Source organism: Pongo pygmaeus, chromosome 1, assembly GCF_028885625.2.
Source record: "Pongo pygmaeus isolate AG05252 chromosome 1, NHGRI_mPonPyg2-v2.0_pri, whole genome shotgun sequence".
NCBI lineage: Eukaryota > Metazoa > Chordata > Mammalia > Primates > Hominidae > Pongo > Pongo pygmaeus.
Window position 1 is genome coordinate 46,757,380 of NC_072373.2, and position 18,563 is coordinate 46,775,942.

The window sequence follows — 18,563 nt, forward strand, 5'->3', positions numbered from 1 at the left end:
TGTGGTGGTATTATTTCCAGGTATAGATACACGCTGGATGATCTCTACCCTATGATGAATGCATTGAAGCTTCGAGCAGAATCTTACAACGAATGGGCCTTGAATGTGAATGAAGCTTTGGAGGCAAAGATCAACAAGAAGAAAAGTACGTGATACAGAAAGTGACTTGGTGATTGGCAAATTGGGGCTCATTGTGATGTAGCCAAATTAAAGTCAACAAAACATTTCTTGAAACAGCCTGACCTCATCCTTGGTTAGCCCCTCGACATAGCCGGGTTTACAGAGCACCAGCAGAGAAGGTTTTAAAACCAAGAGTGGATAAGGCAGTTGCCCTTACATCACAGTGAAATTTTGTTATATGAGTTGTGCAACATCACTTACTTAATAAAAATGATATTGTTAGGAAACCTTTATTTTTGTCTCAGAAATAAAAATTTCACATTTCTTACAAAGGCATTGAAATCTTTTTAAAAAAAACAAAAACAAAACATCTTGTGACAAAGGCAGCATGACACTAAATCAGGAGTCTCTGAAATGGTAGTTTATCACTTCTTAGTTCTAATTAAAGTTAAGGTCCCTGGCACTTGTCATTACCTTTGAAAGTCACTGCTACCCTTTTTATCTCTCTCTTTTTTTTTTTATGAAAATATAGTTTGTTTTTTGTTTTTTACTTTTCACCTCAGGGGTATATGTGCAAGTTTGTTACATAGATAAACTTGTGTCATGGGCGTTTGTTGTACAGATTATTTCATCATCCAGGTATTAAGCTTAGTACCCATTAGTTATTTTTCTGGACCCTCTCCCTCCTCCTGCCCTCCACCCTCCAATAGGCTCCATTGTGTGTTGTTCCCCTGTATTTGTTCATATGTTATTCCCCTCTATGCATCCATGTGTTTTCATCATTTAGCTCCCACTTATAAGTGAGAATATGCAGTATTTGCTTTCCTGTTCCTAGTGTTAGTTTGCTAACTAATTGCCTCCAGTTCCATCCATGTTCCTGCAAAGGACACGAGCTCATTCTTTTTTATGACTGCATAGTATTCCATGGTGTATATGTACCACATTTTTCTTTATCCAGTCTATCATTGATGGGTATTTAGGTTGATTCTATGTCTTTGCTATTGTGAATAGTGTTGCAGTGAACATACACATGCATGTGTCTTTATAAATGGAATGATTTATATTCCTTTGGGTATATACCCAGTAATGGCATTGCTCTGCTCGGTCAAATGGTATTTCAGTCTTTAGATCTTTGAAGAATCACCACACTGTCTTCCACAATAGTTGAACTAATTTACACTTCTACCAACAGTGTATATGCGTTCCTTTTTCTCCACAACCTTGCCAGCATGTTACTTTTTGACTTTTTAATAATAGCCATTCTGACTGGTATAAGATGATATGTCATTGTGGTGTTTTTTTGTTGTTGTTGTTGTTTTTTTGAGACGGAGTCTTGCTCTGTCACCCAGACTGGAGTGCAGTGGTGCGATCTCAGCTCACTGCAACCTCCACCTCCTGGGTTCAAGTAGTTCTCCTGCCTCAGCCTCCTGAGTAGCTGGGACTACAGGCACGCGCCAACACGCCCAGCTAATTTTTGTATTTTTAGTAGAGACAGGGTTTCACCATGTTGGTCAGGCTGGCTTTGAACTCCTGACCTTGTGATATGTTTGCTTCGGCCTCCCAAAGTACTGGGATTACAGGCGTGAGCCACTGCGCCCAGCCTTTCATTGTGGTTTTGATTTGCATTTCTCTAATGATCAGTGATGTTGAGCTTTTTTTCATATGCTTGTTGGCCATATGCATGTCTTCTTTTGAAAAGTATCTTTTCATATCCTTTGCCTACTTTTTAATGTTTTTTTTCTTGTAAATTTGTTTTAAGTTCCTTATATATGCTGGATATTAGACCTTTGTCAGATGCACAGTTTGCAAATATTTTCTCCCATTCTGTAGGTGGTTTATTCACTCTGATGGTAGTTTCTTTTGCTGTGCAGAAGCTCTTTAATTAGATCCCATTTGTCAGTTTTTGCTTTTGTTGAAGTTGCTTTTGGCATGTTCATGAAATCTTTGCCTGTGCCTGTGTCCTGACAGGTATTGCCTAGGTTGTCATCCAGGGTTATTATAGTTTTGGGTTTTACATTTAAGTCTTTCATTCCTCTTGAGTTAATTTTTGTATATGGTGTAAGGAAGGGGTCCAGTTTTAATCTTCTGCATATGGCTAGCTGTTATTCCAGCACCATTTATTGAATAGGGAATCCTTTCTCCATTGCTTGTTTTTGTTAGATTAGTTGAAGATCAGATAGTTGTAGGTGTGCCTTTTTATTTCTGGGTTCTCTATTCTGTTCTATTGGTCTGTGTGTCTGTTTTTGTACCAGTCCATTTCTCTTTCAGAGTGTTTTCACTTGCTTTCATTTCTGTAGCCCAACACGTAACTCCACCCACTTTTATTTAGGGGAAAGGAGCAATATCATTGTCTCTGAGTCTACTGTGCTCTAGTAACTGAGCACACTAGTTACTCACTAACTGCAGAATAAAATGCAGGAGGAAGAAGTGGTTCAAGCCACAATAAGATTTATATTTACTTTGCTTTCATAAGTCAGTTGTTTTTTTTCTTTTTGTCTATTTTAAACATGCCAGGTTTTTTTTGTTTTGTTTTGTTTTTTTAGACAGGGTCTTGCTCTGTCATCTCGACTGGAGTGCAGTGGCATGGTCATGGCTCACGGCAGCTTTGAAATCCTGGGTTTAAGTAATCCTCCTGCTTTAGGTTGTCAAATAGTTGGGACTACAGTTGTGTGCCACCATGCCTGGCTAAGTTCTTTAATTTTGTAGAGATGAGATCTTGCTGTGTTGACCAGGCTGGTGTTAAACTCCTGGCCTCAAGTGATCTTCCTGCCTTGGCCTTGCAAATTGCTGGGATTTACAGGCGTGAGCCACTGTACCCGCCCTAAAACATGTCAGGTCTTAGCATTGTTATATTTAAGTTCAACTCTAGGCACTTGTTTAAAAAACTCCGTGTTCAGCCACCACCCTGCAAAAATCAAATCAACAAATTTGTTAATAATTTAAAGCATTGCAAAAATTTGTAAGTTACATTTCTAGACAAGAACTGACAAAACCAGTCTCCTCTGAATTTCATACCAGTAGTAATAAACATAATGATTACAGAAAATATGACTTTTTTCTTCATTCCTAGGCCTTGTCAGCTTCAAGGCTTTAATTGAAGAATCTGAAATGAAGAAATTCCCAGACAATGATCTTTTGCGACACCTTCGCCTAGTCACACAGGATGCAGAGAAGTGTGCCTCTGTTGCGCAGCAATTGCTTAATGGCAAAAGGCAAACTAGGTATGTGCTTCTGACTGCGTGAGTTTGGATTCTTTGCGACCTATGTTTGGAAACCTGTTGTGACTCCTGTCTTGAATTTCTGTGACCACCTGGGTGTGGTGGACATATATGTACTCTTACATGGCTTCGTTGGGCCTTTTTCTTCACAGATATCGATCTGGTGGAGGGAAATCCCAAAATCAGTTGACAGTGAATGAGCTCCGGCAGTTTGTAACACAGCTGTATGCTCTTCCATGTGTCCTCAGTCAGACACCATTACTAAAGGTAACCATAGAGGGATGTGTGGGAGAATACTTTGCTAATCCTGTATTTTGTATATAAACTCGATTGACATTACTAAGTAATCTTTGATGATTAATATGTACATTTATTTGCAGATGCTTTTAATAACCCATTGAGTGGTATGTGTATATAAAGAGATTGTAGTAGGTCCACAGAGGGGAAATAAAGTTGGAAATTTTTACTTTGAAAGTGACCTTGGCTGGGCATGGTGGCTCACACCTGTAACCCCAGCACTTTGGGAGGCTGAGGAGGTGGATCACGAGGTCAGGAGTTCAAGACCAGCCTGACCAATATGGTGAAACCCCATCTCTACTAAAAATAGAAAAATTAGCCAGGCTTGGTGGTGCATGCCTGTAGTCCCAGCTACTCGGGAGGCTGAAGCAGGAGAATCGCTTGAACCCAAGAGGCGGAGGTTGCAGAAAAAAAAAAAAGTGACCTCAGCTAGTTTAAGCTGGGATGTCTCTGTTATAGTCACTTACTATTTGCTGTCAGTTGGCTTATGTATTATCTTATTTACCTATATTATTACTAAAATTAAATGGGATCTCATTGAATATGAATTTAAGTTTCTAAGTTTGAAAGAAGCCAATTACTGAAATTACTGTTTTAATGCAACAACCTGTGTATTTTTTTTTAGGATCTCTTGAATCGTGTAGAAGATTTTCAACAGCATAGTCAGAAACTACTCTCTGAGGAAATGCCTAGTGCTGTGGAGCTGCAGGACTTGCTAGATGTCAGCTTTGAATTTGATGTTGAACTTCCACAGCTTGCTGAGATGCGTATCCGTTTGGAACAAGCCCGTTGGCTAGAAGAGGTGCAACAAGCTTGCCTAGACCCCAGCTCCCTTACTTTAGATGATATGAGACGTCTCATAGACCTAGGGGTAGGGCTGGCCCCCTATTCAGCAGTGGAGAAAGCTATGGCCCGGCTGCAGGAACTGCTCACAGTGTCAGAACACTGGGACGACAAAGCCAAGAGTCTCCTCAAGGCCAGGTGAAAAAGCAGACTTCTCTTTCTTTGGGAAGGTTGAACAGTTATCTCTATCTTAAACACAGAGCACAATGATTGGTGTATGGCAAGTGCTCAGTAGCTGCAGTTATTATGCATGTGGAAGACATGTAGAAATAGCTGAGATATTTGGAGCTGCTTTGGGACCTGAATAAAAGAATGTTAATTTTTTCTTATTTTTCTGATTATAAAATGAATAATTCAATCGGACACACCTTTTCTAGAGTTGGTTTAATGAAATTTCCCTGGATCCTGTTAATATCCTGTCTTTGAGAGAGGAAAATATTTACAAATAGGTGAAGCTGTTTAAACTCACAGTTAATACGGTTCCAAGGAGTCTTAAAGAGAAATGTCTGAGAGTTAATAGGCACTGTTCTGCAAGAAAACAGTGCAGATAATTTTCAACAGGAATAGACAATGTCATTTGAAAAAATTTATTTGCCATACTGAATTTCCTTTGAAATGCTAGTCTTTTTGGTAACCATAAGAAAAATGAACCATCATTTAAAATGCTAAGAAATGTTTGTTTGCATTTTGTAGGCCACGACATTCATTGAATAGCCTTGCTACGGCAGTAAAGGAAATCGAAGAGATCCCTGCATATCTGCCCAATGGTGCAGCTCTGAAAGACTCAGTGCAGAGAGCCAGAGATTGGCTTCAGGATGTAGAGGCCCTGCAGGTTGGTTTTAAAAAGTATATACAGAATGTGTAAGTGCATCCATAAAGAGCAATATTGGAAAGTTGTGAAGAATAATACGTTGGATCTCGCTGTACAGTTTCAGTATTTTAGGGGTTGACCAGAAGACTAATTCTATTCATACTTATTTGGATGTACTTACCAGCTATTATCCTGACCAGTTGTCTCAAATATTTAAAGCTTAGACAGTGTCACCAACTTTTTCTGGGAGCTGGGGAGTCTTTCATAACAAACTTGAGTACTTGACTGCAGATTGAAGCAAAAGAGCTAACAGTGAAGTAGTGAAAGAAAGTAGTTTTCTACTCTTTGATAAGTATGATTATCTCTTGTTGGCTTGTCCACAACTTTGAAGTTCAGACAATCAGTAATATTAGATTCAGTGAATCTAGTTATATGACTAAATGCCCAAACTAAGCCCCAAGGCCCAGAATTTTCATGAAGTAGTGACTTAAAAGTACCCTCCCAACCCTACAAAAGAAATAAAACCTACCTAGTTCCAAAGTAATTATCCAAAGTATCCAAAGTCATTTCCACCAGGTATTTGTGGTTTTATGCTAGATGTTATACTTATTGACCTGTATATAAGTTTTAAAAAAGAATTAAATTCACTTGTAGCATTGTTAAGGTACAAAAAGAATGCATTCTTTAATATGATTTTCCCAGTTTTCAGATGACTGGCTGAATGACTTAATTTGAAACGTGTTTGATGGGGGATGTCTTCCCTTATCTCTTATCATCATAAACCAATAGGTGTTACTGACCTATTGAGAAAAAAAAAAGTCTCAAGTTCTATTTTGTTGAAGTCCTCAAATTCTAGAAATAAAAATGCTATCTGGCTTTCTGAATATTTGTGTAATTTTAAGTGGTGTTAATTGGCTAGTTGCTAACAAGAAATACCAAACAGGACAATTCTAGACAAATGTTTGCATCTGGGCATCTGTTCTTGTTAATAGGGAAAAGAAGATATATTGTTTGAGGAGATTACATAATTAAGGACTGACTCCAGCAAGCCAAAAAAAAAACAAAAACAAAGAAAGTATTTACTATGGACATAAACTTTGTTAATGAGAGTTTTAGATGCAGGCACTTGTCAATGATAGTTGGTATTGTAGTAATTAGTTTTAGTCATGGTCCTCCTTTTTACTCCATGATTGCTAGCAGCCAGAAGGTGAAGTCATGGCAATAAGGAGTGGCTGACGTATAAAATCAGAAAGCAAGGGCATGCTTCTGGATGAGTTTATTTCCTTCATATTTTATATGTATATGCTACTTACTATGTTTGCAACAGTGCCATTAAGGGCAAAAGGCAAGTTTTGCTTCATTCCTGAAAAAGTAGCCTACCTTTTTTATGCATCATATATTTAAGGACTAATACACATGACTAACAACAAGGAACTACTTTCTATTTAGTGGATTATTTAAATGTTATGCAGTATTCTGCTTTACACATAGGAAGCACTCAGATTTCTAAATTAAATATCATAGGAATAGCATTAATTTATGAGTCACATTCTTAAGTGTCCATCAGAACATTTATGCCCTAACAGTTTTAATTCTGTAAGATTAAATATCAAAGGCAGCAAAATCTCAACCTACCCAGTCTTCCCTAGTTGTCCCAAAAATGTCCCTTATGGCTGTTTGTCTAACCCAGAAACACATGTTGCACCTAATTGTCATCTCTTTAAGTTTCTTTTAATCTTGTAGCGTTTTCCTCCCCACCCCACTTTTTCTCATGTTATTGACTAGACAGTTATCCCATGGTATGCTCCACCTTCTGGATTTGTTTGATTGTTTCTTTGTGGAGTGTTCTATTCTCTGTATTTCCTATAAATTGGAAGTTAGTTTTAAAGCCCTGGTGCATCCAGGTTAAACATTTTTTTAATATAATGCATTAAAATGTCAGGTAATACTGTATATTCTATATTGCATCACAACAGGAGACATATCTGGATGACCTACCATTAGTGATGCTAAGTTTTACATTGTATTAGAGCAACACCAATGCATTTCATCCTCCATAACCTTAATGCTTTTACTCTCCTTCTAGTTTGGCTATCTCTTTCTAAAAATGCAGTTCCCAGACCAGCAGTATTAGCATCGGCAACAGCAGCTTCACCTGGGAACTTGTTAGAAGTGCAAATTTGTGGACCTTCCTCTGACCCACTGAATTAGAATATTTGGGGATAGGACTAAGGAAACTGTGTTTAAACAAGCCTTCCAGATGATTCTTATGCATGCTAAAGTTAGAGAACCACTGGGCTGTCTCAACTTGTATTTTAGTTTCCTGAATAATTTATATTGAGTTGCTTTAATTAATCATTGGTGAGTGGATTGGGGTAAAATATTGTTTTGTTGCTTTTTATTTGTGTAATTCAGTATGAAAGTCTTGAGTTACTACAAACCTTCATTTCTGTTGAAATTTTTTCAAACTGTCAATAGGGACCAATGAGATGAGTGAATTTAGAAGGGTATAAATAGAACAAAGGGACCACAGTATATGCCATGTTCACATTTGTATCCTTAGAGCCTAGCACAAACTAGGTTCTCTAGGCCCGGCACAGTGGCTCACTGTAATCCCAGCACTTTGGGAGGCCAAGGTGGGAGGATTGCTTGAGGCCAGGAATTTGAGACCAGCCTGGCCAACATGGTGAAACACCGTCTCTACTAAAAATACAAAAATTAGTTGGGCGTGGTGATGGGTGCCTGTAATCCCAGCTACTCGGGAGGCTGAGGCAGGAGAATTGCTTGAACCCAGGAGGTAGAGGTTGCAGTGAGCTGAGATTGCACCACTGCATTGCAGCCCAGGCAAGAGTGATACTCCGTCTTAAAAGAAGAAGAAGAAAAAAAACACCACCACCAACAAAAGACCCAAACTAGGTTCTCTGTGTAATGAAGGAACAAATGTCACTTCTACCTCCAATATCATTGGTCAGCTGGCAGGTTAGTCAACGTTTGTGAATTTAGCATGCTGAGATCATGGAGTAATCTGAAGTATTCAATGGACCAATCTGAATTAAGCTTTTCCTGTTTTTCATAGAAGTGTTCTTTTTTCTAAACTGCTGTAATTTTTCTTGATTTATTAGGCTGGAGGACGTGTGCCAGTGTTAGACACACTCATAGAACTTGTTACACGAGGCCGATCTATCCCGGTACATCTGAATTCTTTGCCAAGACTGGAAACCCTAGTAGCTGAGGTTCAGGCTTGGAAAGAATGTGCTGTTAATACATTCTTGACTGAGAATTCTCCATATTCTCTCTTAGAGGTAAGTTTACAACCAGCTCATCTGCAAGACCTTAGATCTCCTAGTTTGGTAAAACATGCAGTTCATCACATACAAAGATGACATCACAGATTAATCTATATTCTGTGAGTTGTTCTTCCAATAAAGCCAGGGAGACTCTTCTAATTTTCTGGTGAAGCAACCTTTAAATGTTTTCTTGGTTGATTTAGCATAACAGTATCTAAAGAAGAAAATTTTTTCCTATTGGGTGAAATTCCTCTGTGTTGAAATTGGACTCTTAAACTTGGCCGTGCTTCGCCCACCTGAATTTAGTAAGCCTGATAAATGATCTCCCCCATCTTTTAAAAGTGCTTTAACTGCACTTTTTGTATTTTCTGTAAACTTGCTTGTGCATCATGACTGGGATCAGCCGGTATATATCACATTTTTAACTTGTTACTTAATTGAATCAGGAATCAGTCTATGTTTTATGAGTCTTCCTCCTCCTTTTGTAAAGGAGAGTCTCAGGGTTGCATGTTCTGAAGAAAATCTTCAATACTAAGAAATGCACATCCTTTTTACTGCTTAGGCTTTTATTTTGGGACTTCCTACATAATGCTTTATCTGAAATTTATTTTACCATTGGTTGTGCTTTGTCCCACATTAGGTGCTGTGTCCTCGATGTGATATTGGCCTTTTGGGATTGAAAAGGAAGCAGAGAAAGTTAAAGGAGCCCTTGCCAAATGGAAAGAAAAAAAGCACCAAATTAGAGAGTCTGAGTGACCTGGAGAGAGCTTTAACTGAAAGCAAGGAGACTGCTTCAGCTGTATGTAGGGGTTTTTTCTTCTCCTTTCTGTGTTATTGGGAAGAATAATTTCTAACCCTTTCTGTTTTATAGGAATTTGGAGAAGGCAAGTAGAGTAACTTGAAAGTGTTCAGTTTTACTAAAAAGACTTTGAAAATTGTCAAGTGTTAAGAGTTTTGAATGGTAAGATGCATAGACGTGGGAAAGTTTCAGGGTAGGTTCCCAGTCAGGGTCTCGCAGACACAGAAACAGTCTTGTTTAGTGCCTGTGGGTTGATCCAGGAATGCTAACTAAAGATATTGAGACTAATATTAATAGATATATGAAAGTGCAATGCTTATTTATTAGTTTATAGTTAAGAAGTACATTTAAAAGTTTACTGGATACTTTGATACTCATCTGGAATACGTTACATCTCTGACCTGCATTTAGTAAATACTGTTGATTCAAAGATGATAGTTTAAAGAAGATGAAGCAATGTATAACTAATGTTACACATTAAGCACCTTATCAGGATAAAAAAGGGATAGCTATGTGATGCTTTTAATGGCACGAAGCATTGCCCGTTCTAGAGTGGGAATGTATACCTGCTACTGGGACTAGATTGAATGGGTTCATCTGTGGATCTGGACACCTTCTCCCATTGATTTCTTTGTAGCTGCCAGACCTCTTGCGATAGACATGAGTTGCCTTGATTTATTTAGGTATTTTGACACAGATGTTCTTTAGTGTATATTTGTATATTCAGTCAGGTTCTAGACAGAATTCTGCCATCAGAGGTCCTCCATTCCATCTGTGGTTTGTTTTTATAAAGACTAACTGAAAGTTACAGTCCTCCTCTCCTGAGATGTATATATGTTGGTTTGAAACTTTATATGCAGTATCTTTCGTAGATTTTAGTCTGTCCATCTGTCTGTAGACCCCTGGTTTTAAGAATTCTCCCTACGTGTTATCTGTTAATTTATGGTGGAACTCAAAGGTTAGTCATTTGCTTTCCATCTCTAAGCTGTCAGAAGTTACCTTGTTTATCATATAACCCACACATATTACCTGTGTATTATATTTACAAAAGAAGTGGATTTTTTTTTTTTTTTAATATACCAAAGGTCTTTACCTGATTTGCTTTTAGGCTTTTTTTTTTTTTTTTTTTTTTTTTTTAATAGAGATAATGGAGAGTTTATTCTGGCCTTGTAAGGGTGCTTCATCTGGTGAATCATGATGGATCTGAAAGGGGATAGATGTGATGATTGGAAATGGTTTTTTAACTGTGACAGATTTTTTGAGAACTTGTTTACTATGTGCCAGGCAAAGAGTGTCCTATCCCACATCTCTCACTTGTCATCTCAGCCCTGTGAGGTGGGCACTATTATCACCTCCATTTTACACATGCAGAAATTTAGCCACAATGGAATACATGGCACCAGGTCACTCACACAGCTTAGTATGAGGCAGAGTCAGGATTTGAATACAGATGATCTACTCAGTATCCCATGCTCTTAACCACTAGGACTTTGAGTTTTAGGGGAAAGCCAAGTTATCTAGGACATCATCCTTGATTGTTAACTCTTTTTCAGATGGCAACTCTCGGGGAAGCTCGCCTAAGGGAAATGGAAGCCTTGCAGTCTCTCAGACTCGCCAATGAAGGGAAATTGCTGTCGTCTGTCCAAGATGTGGATATAAAAATCTGCCTATGTCAGAAGGCCCCAGCTGCCCCTATGATTCAGTGTGAACTCTGCAGGGATGCTTTCCACACCAGTTGTGTGGCGGTACCCAGTATTTCACAGGGCCCCCGAATCTGGCTTTGTCCCCATTGTCGGAGGTCAGAGAAACCTCCATTAGAGAAAATTCTGCCCCTGCTCGCCTCCCTTCAGCGTATCCGAGTTCGCCTTCCTGAGGGAGATGCACTTCGATATATGATTGAAAGAACCGTGAACTGGCAGCACAGAGCCCAGCAACTGCTTTCGTCAGGGAATCTTAAATTTGTGCAAGATCGAGTGGGCTCAGGACTGTTATATAGCAGATGGCAAGCCTCAGCAGGACAGGTGTCAGACACAAACAAGGTGAATCTGGACTTTCCTTGTTGGTTATTGGAATTTGCAAAGCTCTGTACCTTTCTCTCGAACCTGTAGCTTTGGTGTTGCTATTCCCGTGGTGTGATCACTTTACTGTTAACAGCACCCACTTTACCTGTAGCTTCCCACTTCAAGACCATGCAGGTATAACATATTCTTTTAGTTTCCTCTGCTCTTATTAGAAGTTGTTTCCCAGGCACTCTTTCTACAGAGCATATATTTAGCTTTTCACAGATACAAATAATTTTTTCATTTATATGTGTGCTGACCCATTTATATTTTACATATACATATATGATGTATCTTTAAGTCTTTGCTTGACTAAAAAGTTTTTTACCCTGTTTCTTTCTCATGTAAGTCAATTAGTAGAAAGGGAAAGCACTTCCTGCCTTTTATCTCTTTTTGCCCTTTAAGGGAAAATATTTTTTGGAAGAACTGTTTGAGCACTGTGTTATTTCAGAGGAAAGCTCCTGGGTTACACACTATTTGTGATCTTTCTGCTAAAAGCTGGATTCTTTTGACCATCACTGGATGGGCAGAGTTTTCTGTCATCTTCCATAGGTGGCTGCAGTAAAAGAATGTGAAGACAATACAAAAGTACAATCAGGAAGACAGTATTCAATCTTTATGAGGTTAATCTGATGGTTTTTAAAGGTGGTAAACATCTCTGTACCAGAGATACCACAACTCTCTTGTGCCATATGAGCACAGACACATGGATTTTATGAGTTAAATTGTTGATAAGATGAAGACCAAAAAAAAAAAAAAACAGTCTGTCATATTTGTTTCCTTGGTTTTTTCTTTCTTTGCAGGCTTCTGAAATACAGTGCCTGACGACGTAGATGATGAATTAAATATTTGTTGCATAGATGAGTTGTGGCATTTGTGCACGCTCCCAAAGTGGAGTCATTGGTGTTCTTTACCCAGGATGTGCTAGGAGTTTACCTTTCTTAGTAGAGGGAAAGGACACAACTCTTATATTAATTCATGGTCAAAGGAGTGTTTCCCCTAGCTCCTTTAATAAAACACTAAGGAAGATAGGAAAGTGGTTATGGATGATTTCTGACAGGTCCTCATTTGATTTACTCAAAGGGGGGGTACATAGGTGTTCATCGTGTTTTAATCTTCAATAAGGAGAATTAGAAAAGGATTAAAAGGCTGTATGATCTGTTCTCACACTGAGAAAGTGGCTTATTTCCCAGTGGTCTTCTTTACATCTCTGAAATCAGTCCAAGTAAAACTGGAAAGATTAAAGGCTTGGTCTTTGGGAAGATATGAGTTGATTTGGCCAGTTCTGAAATGCCAGGAGACTCTTCAGTAGGGGAAAATCAAGTTGTTTTGTTTTTTTTCCCCTGGTTGCCTGCCTGGGTAATGCAAGCTACTGTCATGGGACTGATGGGAGTATTTTTAATCCTGAAGAGATTTTATTATAAAACGTTTTCCCTCCATTAGGTATCTCAACCTCCTGGCACAACATCATTTTCCTTGCCTGATGACTGGGACAACAGAACCTCATATTTGCACTCTCCCTTCTCAACTGGACGAAGTTGTATCCCCCTCCATGGTTTGTATTTTGTTATTATGTTGAGGGCTGGATAGTAATGAGTGATCTTGTATTACTAGGTTTTTATTATAGATGATCAAATACCATAAAAAAGGACTTTATGCTGAAATGTAGGATATAGGCTATTATGTATTTGCAAAATAGGGAAGGGATACTATTTGAAGGCTTATAAATGCAAAGGAACAGAGAGGAAGACTTTATATCCATTGTCCTCAGGATGAAAGGGTTCATGCCACACCAGCTGATAAACACCAGGCTTTTAAGTCAGATGCTAAGTCATGGGCTCTCTTGTTGCTTCATTACTTAGGAGACTTGTGGAGAATCTTAGGGATAATCCACATTTGCTAGAGTCCTGATCCTTAGTCATAGCATCTCAGTGTGTGTCTAGTAATGTGGTTAGAGCTCCTTGATCTACTCAGACTGTTGACACTGTGGCCATCAGTCTGTTTCTGTGCTTTCTGTTAGAAGCCATCAAGGCAGAAGTACAATCTCTTCTGCATTAGCAATAAGTTAAATGAGAAGGGGATTCAGTGTATAATTAATACTAGTAATCAGAAGACTTAGGAAATCTAGTTTTGGCTGTGTTTATTATATTGTGGCTTTAGGCACATTAAGTAAACCTCACTTCAACTGAAGGTAATTTGTAATTTAAGAAGGAGAGGGTAGTAGTGGTATTAGGGGCAGTCCTTCTATTTGTCTCATAAACCCAAATGTGAATGTGAAACACCCTTTGTTGTTATCATTTTGATTTGGTCTGGTCTTTTACAGGTGTTAGTCCAGAAGTGAATGAACTATTGATGGAAGCCCAGCTGCTCCAGGTATCCCTTCCTGAAATTCAGGAACTTTACCAGACTTTACTTGCAAAGCCAAGCCCTGCTCAGCAGACTGACCGAAGCTCACCAGTGAGACCCAGCAGTGAGAAGGTGAGTGTCTGAGAAGCTTCTGGGGCAAGGCACAGTCTGGGGTGGGGGTATGCTTTATTTTACTCCTCGAAACATAACCAGACAGCTGGTGTGAGGACTGGGTGATTAGACTGAGGATGACCCATTTTGAATGCTGACTTACTTGAAGGATACTCCTTAATGTCCTGTTTCTTAACATAGTTAAGGATACTGCGGCTGCTGCCACTTCCTTCTAGTGAACTAACTGACCCATCACATTCAAGGCCCCTGAGAATATAGTTAGGATAGAAATCTACTAGGAAGCCTGAAGCCAAATTAGGGAAGAACTTCACTAAAGATAGCATGAGGGCTGATGTTGGCATTTAGAATTTCATTTTTCATCGCAAATTTCATTTGCCATACCAAGTAGTATGGCACAATCATTGAATGTGTTCAGTTAATGCACCTTACACCTATGAGGTGTGGGGGTGTACATCCTTCAAGAAGGAAGATTATTAGTGTGGTTCCTCAGGACCCTATAGGTCAAAGGATAGACATAAACACCTAGACAGAAACTATATAGTAGTTAGTCATTCAGGGATTTGGTGAAAGGAAGACTCTTAGTGGGCACCTCTCCATCTTCTGGTATTGGTTGGTTAATTGGAAGGCTAATCACGTCTTTAACATTCCTTTTTCCAGTGATCCTTTGGTAGCACTAACAGTGACAGGGGAAGGAAGTTTGTTAAACCCAAACTGGTTGTCTTATATAAGACTGGGAGGGGAGTGGTTAAGATGCAGTATTTTTTTCCCGTGTAGATTGGGGGATCATCTGATTTCTAATTTACATGTTCTCTTTAGCTTCATCAGTTTTAGTAATAGGTGACCCATAGGCTAAAATTGAACTTTCCTATCTTCCACCCAGAATGACTGTTGCCGAGGGAAGCGAGATGGAATTAACAGTCTTGAGAGAAAACTGAAGAGACGCCTGGAAAGAGAGGGCCTCTCCAGTGAGCGGTGGGAACGAGTTAAGAAAATGCGGACCCCCAAAAAGAAGAAAATCAAACTGAGCCACCCCAAGGACATGAACAATTTCAAGTTAGAGAGAGAGCGTAGCTATGAATTAGTTCGTTCTGCTGAAACTCATTCCCTGCCCTCAGACACATCCTATTCCGAACAGGAAGACTCTGAGGATGAAGATGCCATCTGCCCAGCTGTGAGCTGCCTGCAGCCAGAAGGAGATGAGGTCAGTGAGGTTTGGGCCATAGAGGACGTGCTTTCCCTTAACTCAGAAACCCTGTAAGCTAGACCTCATCTCGCTGGGTCTTTCTCCTCTGCTTATCTGCTTTGAGCTGATCTGAATGGATTGCTCAGCCCTTCCCCCACTGATATCTGTGCTCTTACCATCGTTCCTGGGTCTCCTCCCTTTTCTTGAAGAAACTCTTGTTCTTCCCTTTTTCCTTTTCTTGCTCTTCCAGCTTTCACCTTCCCGGCGCTAAGAAGGTGGGAGGGATGCTGATGTGATGCCCCTTGGCTTACTTATCACAGGGCAGCGCTGTCTTAACCCCAAAGCAGACACGACTTGAAGAATGACTTTGACTCGGTTGCTTTGGCTAGGGGGCCAGCTACACTCATTTGGCTTAGCTGTTGTGCCAGAGGTCCCAGTGGTGGGACAGTGGCTGTTATTGGCAAACGGCCTGAATTTCTTGAGGCTGGCCTGCCCAATTTTGAATCCATTTTTTTCTTCTGAAAACCCCATCTTCCTGCTCTTTGTAACCAGGTGGACTGGGTCCAGTGTGATGGCAGCTGCAATCAGTGGTTTCATCAGGTCTGTGTTGGTGTCTCCCCAGAGATGGCAGAGAAAGAAGACTACATCTGTGTGCGCTGTACTGTGAAGGACGCACCAAGCCGAAAGTAAAAACACAAAAACAGATACCCCCCTACTTAATGTAATTCAGGACTCCAACCAAGAGGATTTCTTCAAATCTCAGCAAAGCTACAGGACTGGTACTCAAACCAGCCTGTAAACGGTGCTATTTCTATTCCTTACGGGATCATTTTTCCAGGACTCTTTGAAGAAAAGAAAAAACAACTAAAAAAATTTTTGACACTTTTTGTATTTTTTCCTTAAGAGCTATTTGTGGTTGTTGAGGTTTGAAAAGCTGACTGTTTTTTGCAGGGGTTCCCACCAATTTGGAAGGCATTGAAGCTTGCACCTTTTCATGTACAGCATTAAAATTTTACCTCTCTCTGGGATTTACCAGCTTAAGAGTCCAACTCACTTCCAGTGCCCAAAAGGGCACCCACCAGAAATTCCAGTAAATCCTCATTTGAGGAAGCTCTCCCTTGTTTACTCTGTTACCACATTGGGGAAATTTTTAAGTTTTTCACTTTGGGGGTTTTTGTTTGTTTCTTCTTTTCCTTTATCCACTTTTCTTTTTCCTGGTAGACTAGGTTTATTTATCTGAGCAATAACTTCTGTGTTGGTTTCAGTGGCTGGAATTAAAACAAAACAAAACAAACTTCCAAACAGTGTGTTGGTGCTTTAGCGATTGATTGATGTACAGAACACAAATGTCTAGTTTCTAGTGTCACTGATGAACTAGTGATGTAGAAAAGAGACTTCTCTGTAAGTAATTGCCACAGCTGTATTTTGGCTTTCTCCCTGTCCCTTCCTTTCTCCCCTATTTTTTGGTAGCTTGTATCAAATGTTACAGTTTATATTGTGGAATAAATCCTTCGTCCTAACATAACACTAAATGCTGATTATTTACAGCCATTAGAGCACAGCTTCTTCTGCCCCTCTACTGTTGCACAGCCAGAAGGGGCTGCTTGCTTTTGCCTCTGCCCAACCAGGTTGCAGTAGCAGTGGATGTTAGCCTGCAAACAACATTAGGGGATTCTTCTTTTGTGTCCTGCTCTGTTTGGTGGGCCATATGCCTATAGCCCTCACTAACAAAGAACCCCCCTGTCTTCAAGGACTAGAACCTATCTTAAAGCCGTGCTCTTTTAAAATAAGCTTTCTCAGAATGTTGGCAAATCACTTCAATCCTCAAATCAGTCCTCCTTGTGGAATGATGCCTTTATTATATTTGAATTGACAGGGGAACTTGGTTTAGGGTTAAGACGTTGGAAGGAAATCTAAGGAAAATTAATCCTCATAGAGGTCTGGGTTTAGTATATGTCTTGAGAGGAGACTTGTGAATTCCCAGACTCTGCCTCCTGGTTTCCTTTCTCATTCCTTTCTAACTGTAGCTATCATTACTGGCTGTAGATAGCCCATAGCTATTTTCCTTGCTTTTCTTTTTTAAAGGGGTCTGTTCTGCAGTGAAGAAGACATTCTGGTGAACAGACTTTTGCTTACTTTTTCCTATTCTGTTGCCAATTTTTGTTTTCCCCACATTCTATAGCCATAAACCTGAAGATGAGTAAAACTGGTGGGTCTTTAATAAAACAACAACAAAAACAGCAGTTTGTGATATAGCAGAGATTTAAATGTACCCTCCCCTTTTATGCACTTCAAATAATTAAATCTCTTTAAGAATGACTTCTAGTTGTCTGCAGTTTTCTGCAGTTGTTGTGATGTTTCTCCTCGTCTGTTGGTGGTTCTGGGGCCAATAGAGAAGAATAGTCTCCAGAGTACAATTTGGAATCATCGTGGTTTGGCCTTGTTAGTATTCAAATTCTTAGAACCCCCTCCATCACCCCCGACATTGAGATAGGATGCCAACTGTCCCAGTCCTCACCTTCCATTGAGAAATTAAGCTTAAAAGGAGACCCTGCTGCTAATATAAAGCCACTGCCTTTAGAGAGCTTTTGCCATCTTAGTAAGCACAACCCCTGCCCCCATCCCCACTAGTTTTTCTTCTTCACCTGTGGGTGGTACACAGTCCCTGACAATAGCATCTTTGAGGAAGTCGGATCTTTGTATCTCTGAGGGAGTTAGAAAAGGTAGGCATGTGTATATTTGAACCACTCCTTCCCTGGATGAGAACCACTGATCGTTTTACGTGTGTTGATGCTGAATTTAAAGAGAATGTCAGTTGCCCAAAGCTACACTGTACTACTAGTAAATAACAAAGCCTGGGTTTTATCTTCCAGTTTTCCTACAGTGTTCCTCCTACCTTGTACACCATCACACTACTAATGAACACAGATAACGTTTACTTTCCAATTTATGCCTTTTGTTGTATCCCTAAAGTGACTACAGACTGCTGTGATCTAAAAACCATGTTTCATTGTGTATTAGCTGTGAAGCTGGCCTGTACCAGAGAAACCTCTGAACTTGTAGGGGAAAATGATAAAATGCACACGGAAACTGACACTTCAGTTTCCATCTCAGTAGTCCTGCAGCTTTGTGAGGTGGGAGAGGGGAAGGGACTGTGTTAAGTTAGAGCCTGAGCCAGAAGGAGGGTCAGTGGGTAAAGAAAGAAAGGGTAGATGAGGTGTGCCTTCCACCTCACCTAAGTGAATACTGTTTGTTTTTTGTTTTTCCTTCCAGATTAGACTTTGGGGGATTTCTTATATAGGATAAAGGGCTTGATTATATGTATCCTCTATCCTGGAGAAAGGTTATGTAATTTGGACTAGCTGTAAAGGAAGTTGACTTCTTTACAGCTTCGTTTCAGTATCCTAGGAGGTGGGATTCATTTTTCTGTCTTAAGTTAACCTAAAGGAGAGATGCCACTTGTGGTG

General features: G+C 39.7%; 1 protein-coding gene across 2 annotated transcripts in view; it reads left to right on the forward strand.

Annotated features, from left to right (window-relative positions):
- The window catches only part of KDM5B (lysine demethylase 5B), an 83,243-nt gene extending 65,828 nt beyond the window's left edge, over nucleotides 1-17,415 (forward strand). The window contains exons 16-27 of one of the 2 annotated variants that reach the window (XM_054461948.1): nucleotides 21-145; nucleotides 3,191-3,341; nucleotides 3,491-3,605; nucleotides 4,261-4,616; nucleotides 5,172-5,310; nucleotides 8,412-8,591; nucleotides 9,217-9,375; nucleotides 10,929-11,414; nucleotides 12,879-12,990; nucleotides 13,759-13,913; nucleotides 14,794-15,114; nucleotides 15,649-17,415. In XM_054461948.1, coding sequence (XP_054317923.1) covers nucleotides 21-145; nucleotides 3,191-3,341; nucleotides 3,491-3,605; nucleotides 4,261-4,616; nucleotides 5,172-5,310; nucleotides 8,412-8,591; nucleotides 9,217-9,375; nucleotides 10,929-11,414; nucleotides 12,879-12,990; nucleotides 13,759-13,913; nucleotides 14,794-15,114; nucleotides 15,649-15,786 — 2,437 coding nt within the window. In that variant the 3' untranslated portion in view covers nucleotides 15,787-17,415. The remainder of the gene's footprint in view (nucleotides 1-20; nucleotides 146-3,190; nucleotides 3,342-3,490; nucleotides 3,606-4,260; nucleotides 4,617-5,171; nucleotides 5,311-8,411; nucleotides 8,592-9,216; nucleotides 9,376-10,928; nucleotides 11,415-12,878; nucleotides 12,991-13,758; nucleotides 13,914-14,793; nucleotides 15,115-15,648) is intronic. The other variant, XM_063647146.1, reaches the window with a different exon arrangement.
- The last annotated feature ends 1,148 nt before the right edge of the window (nucleotides 17,416-18,563 follow it).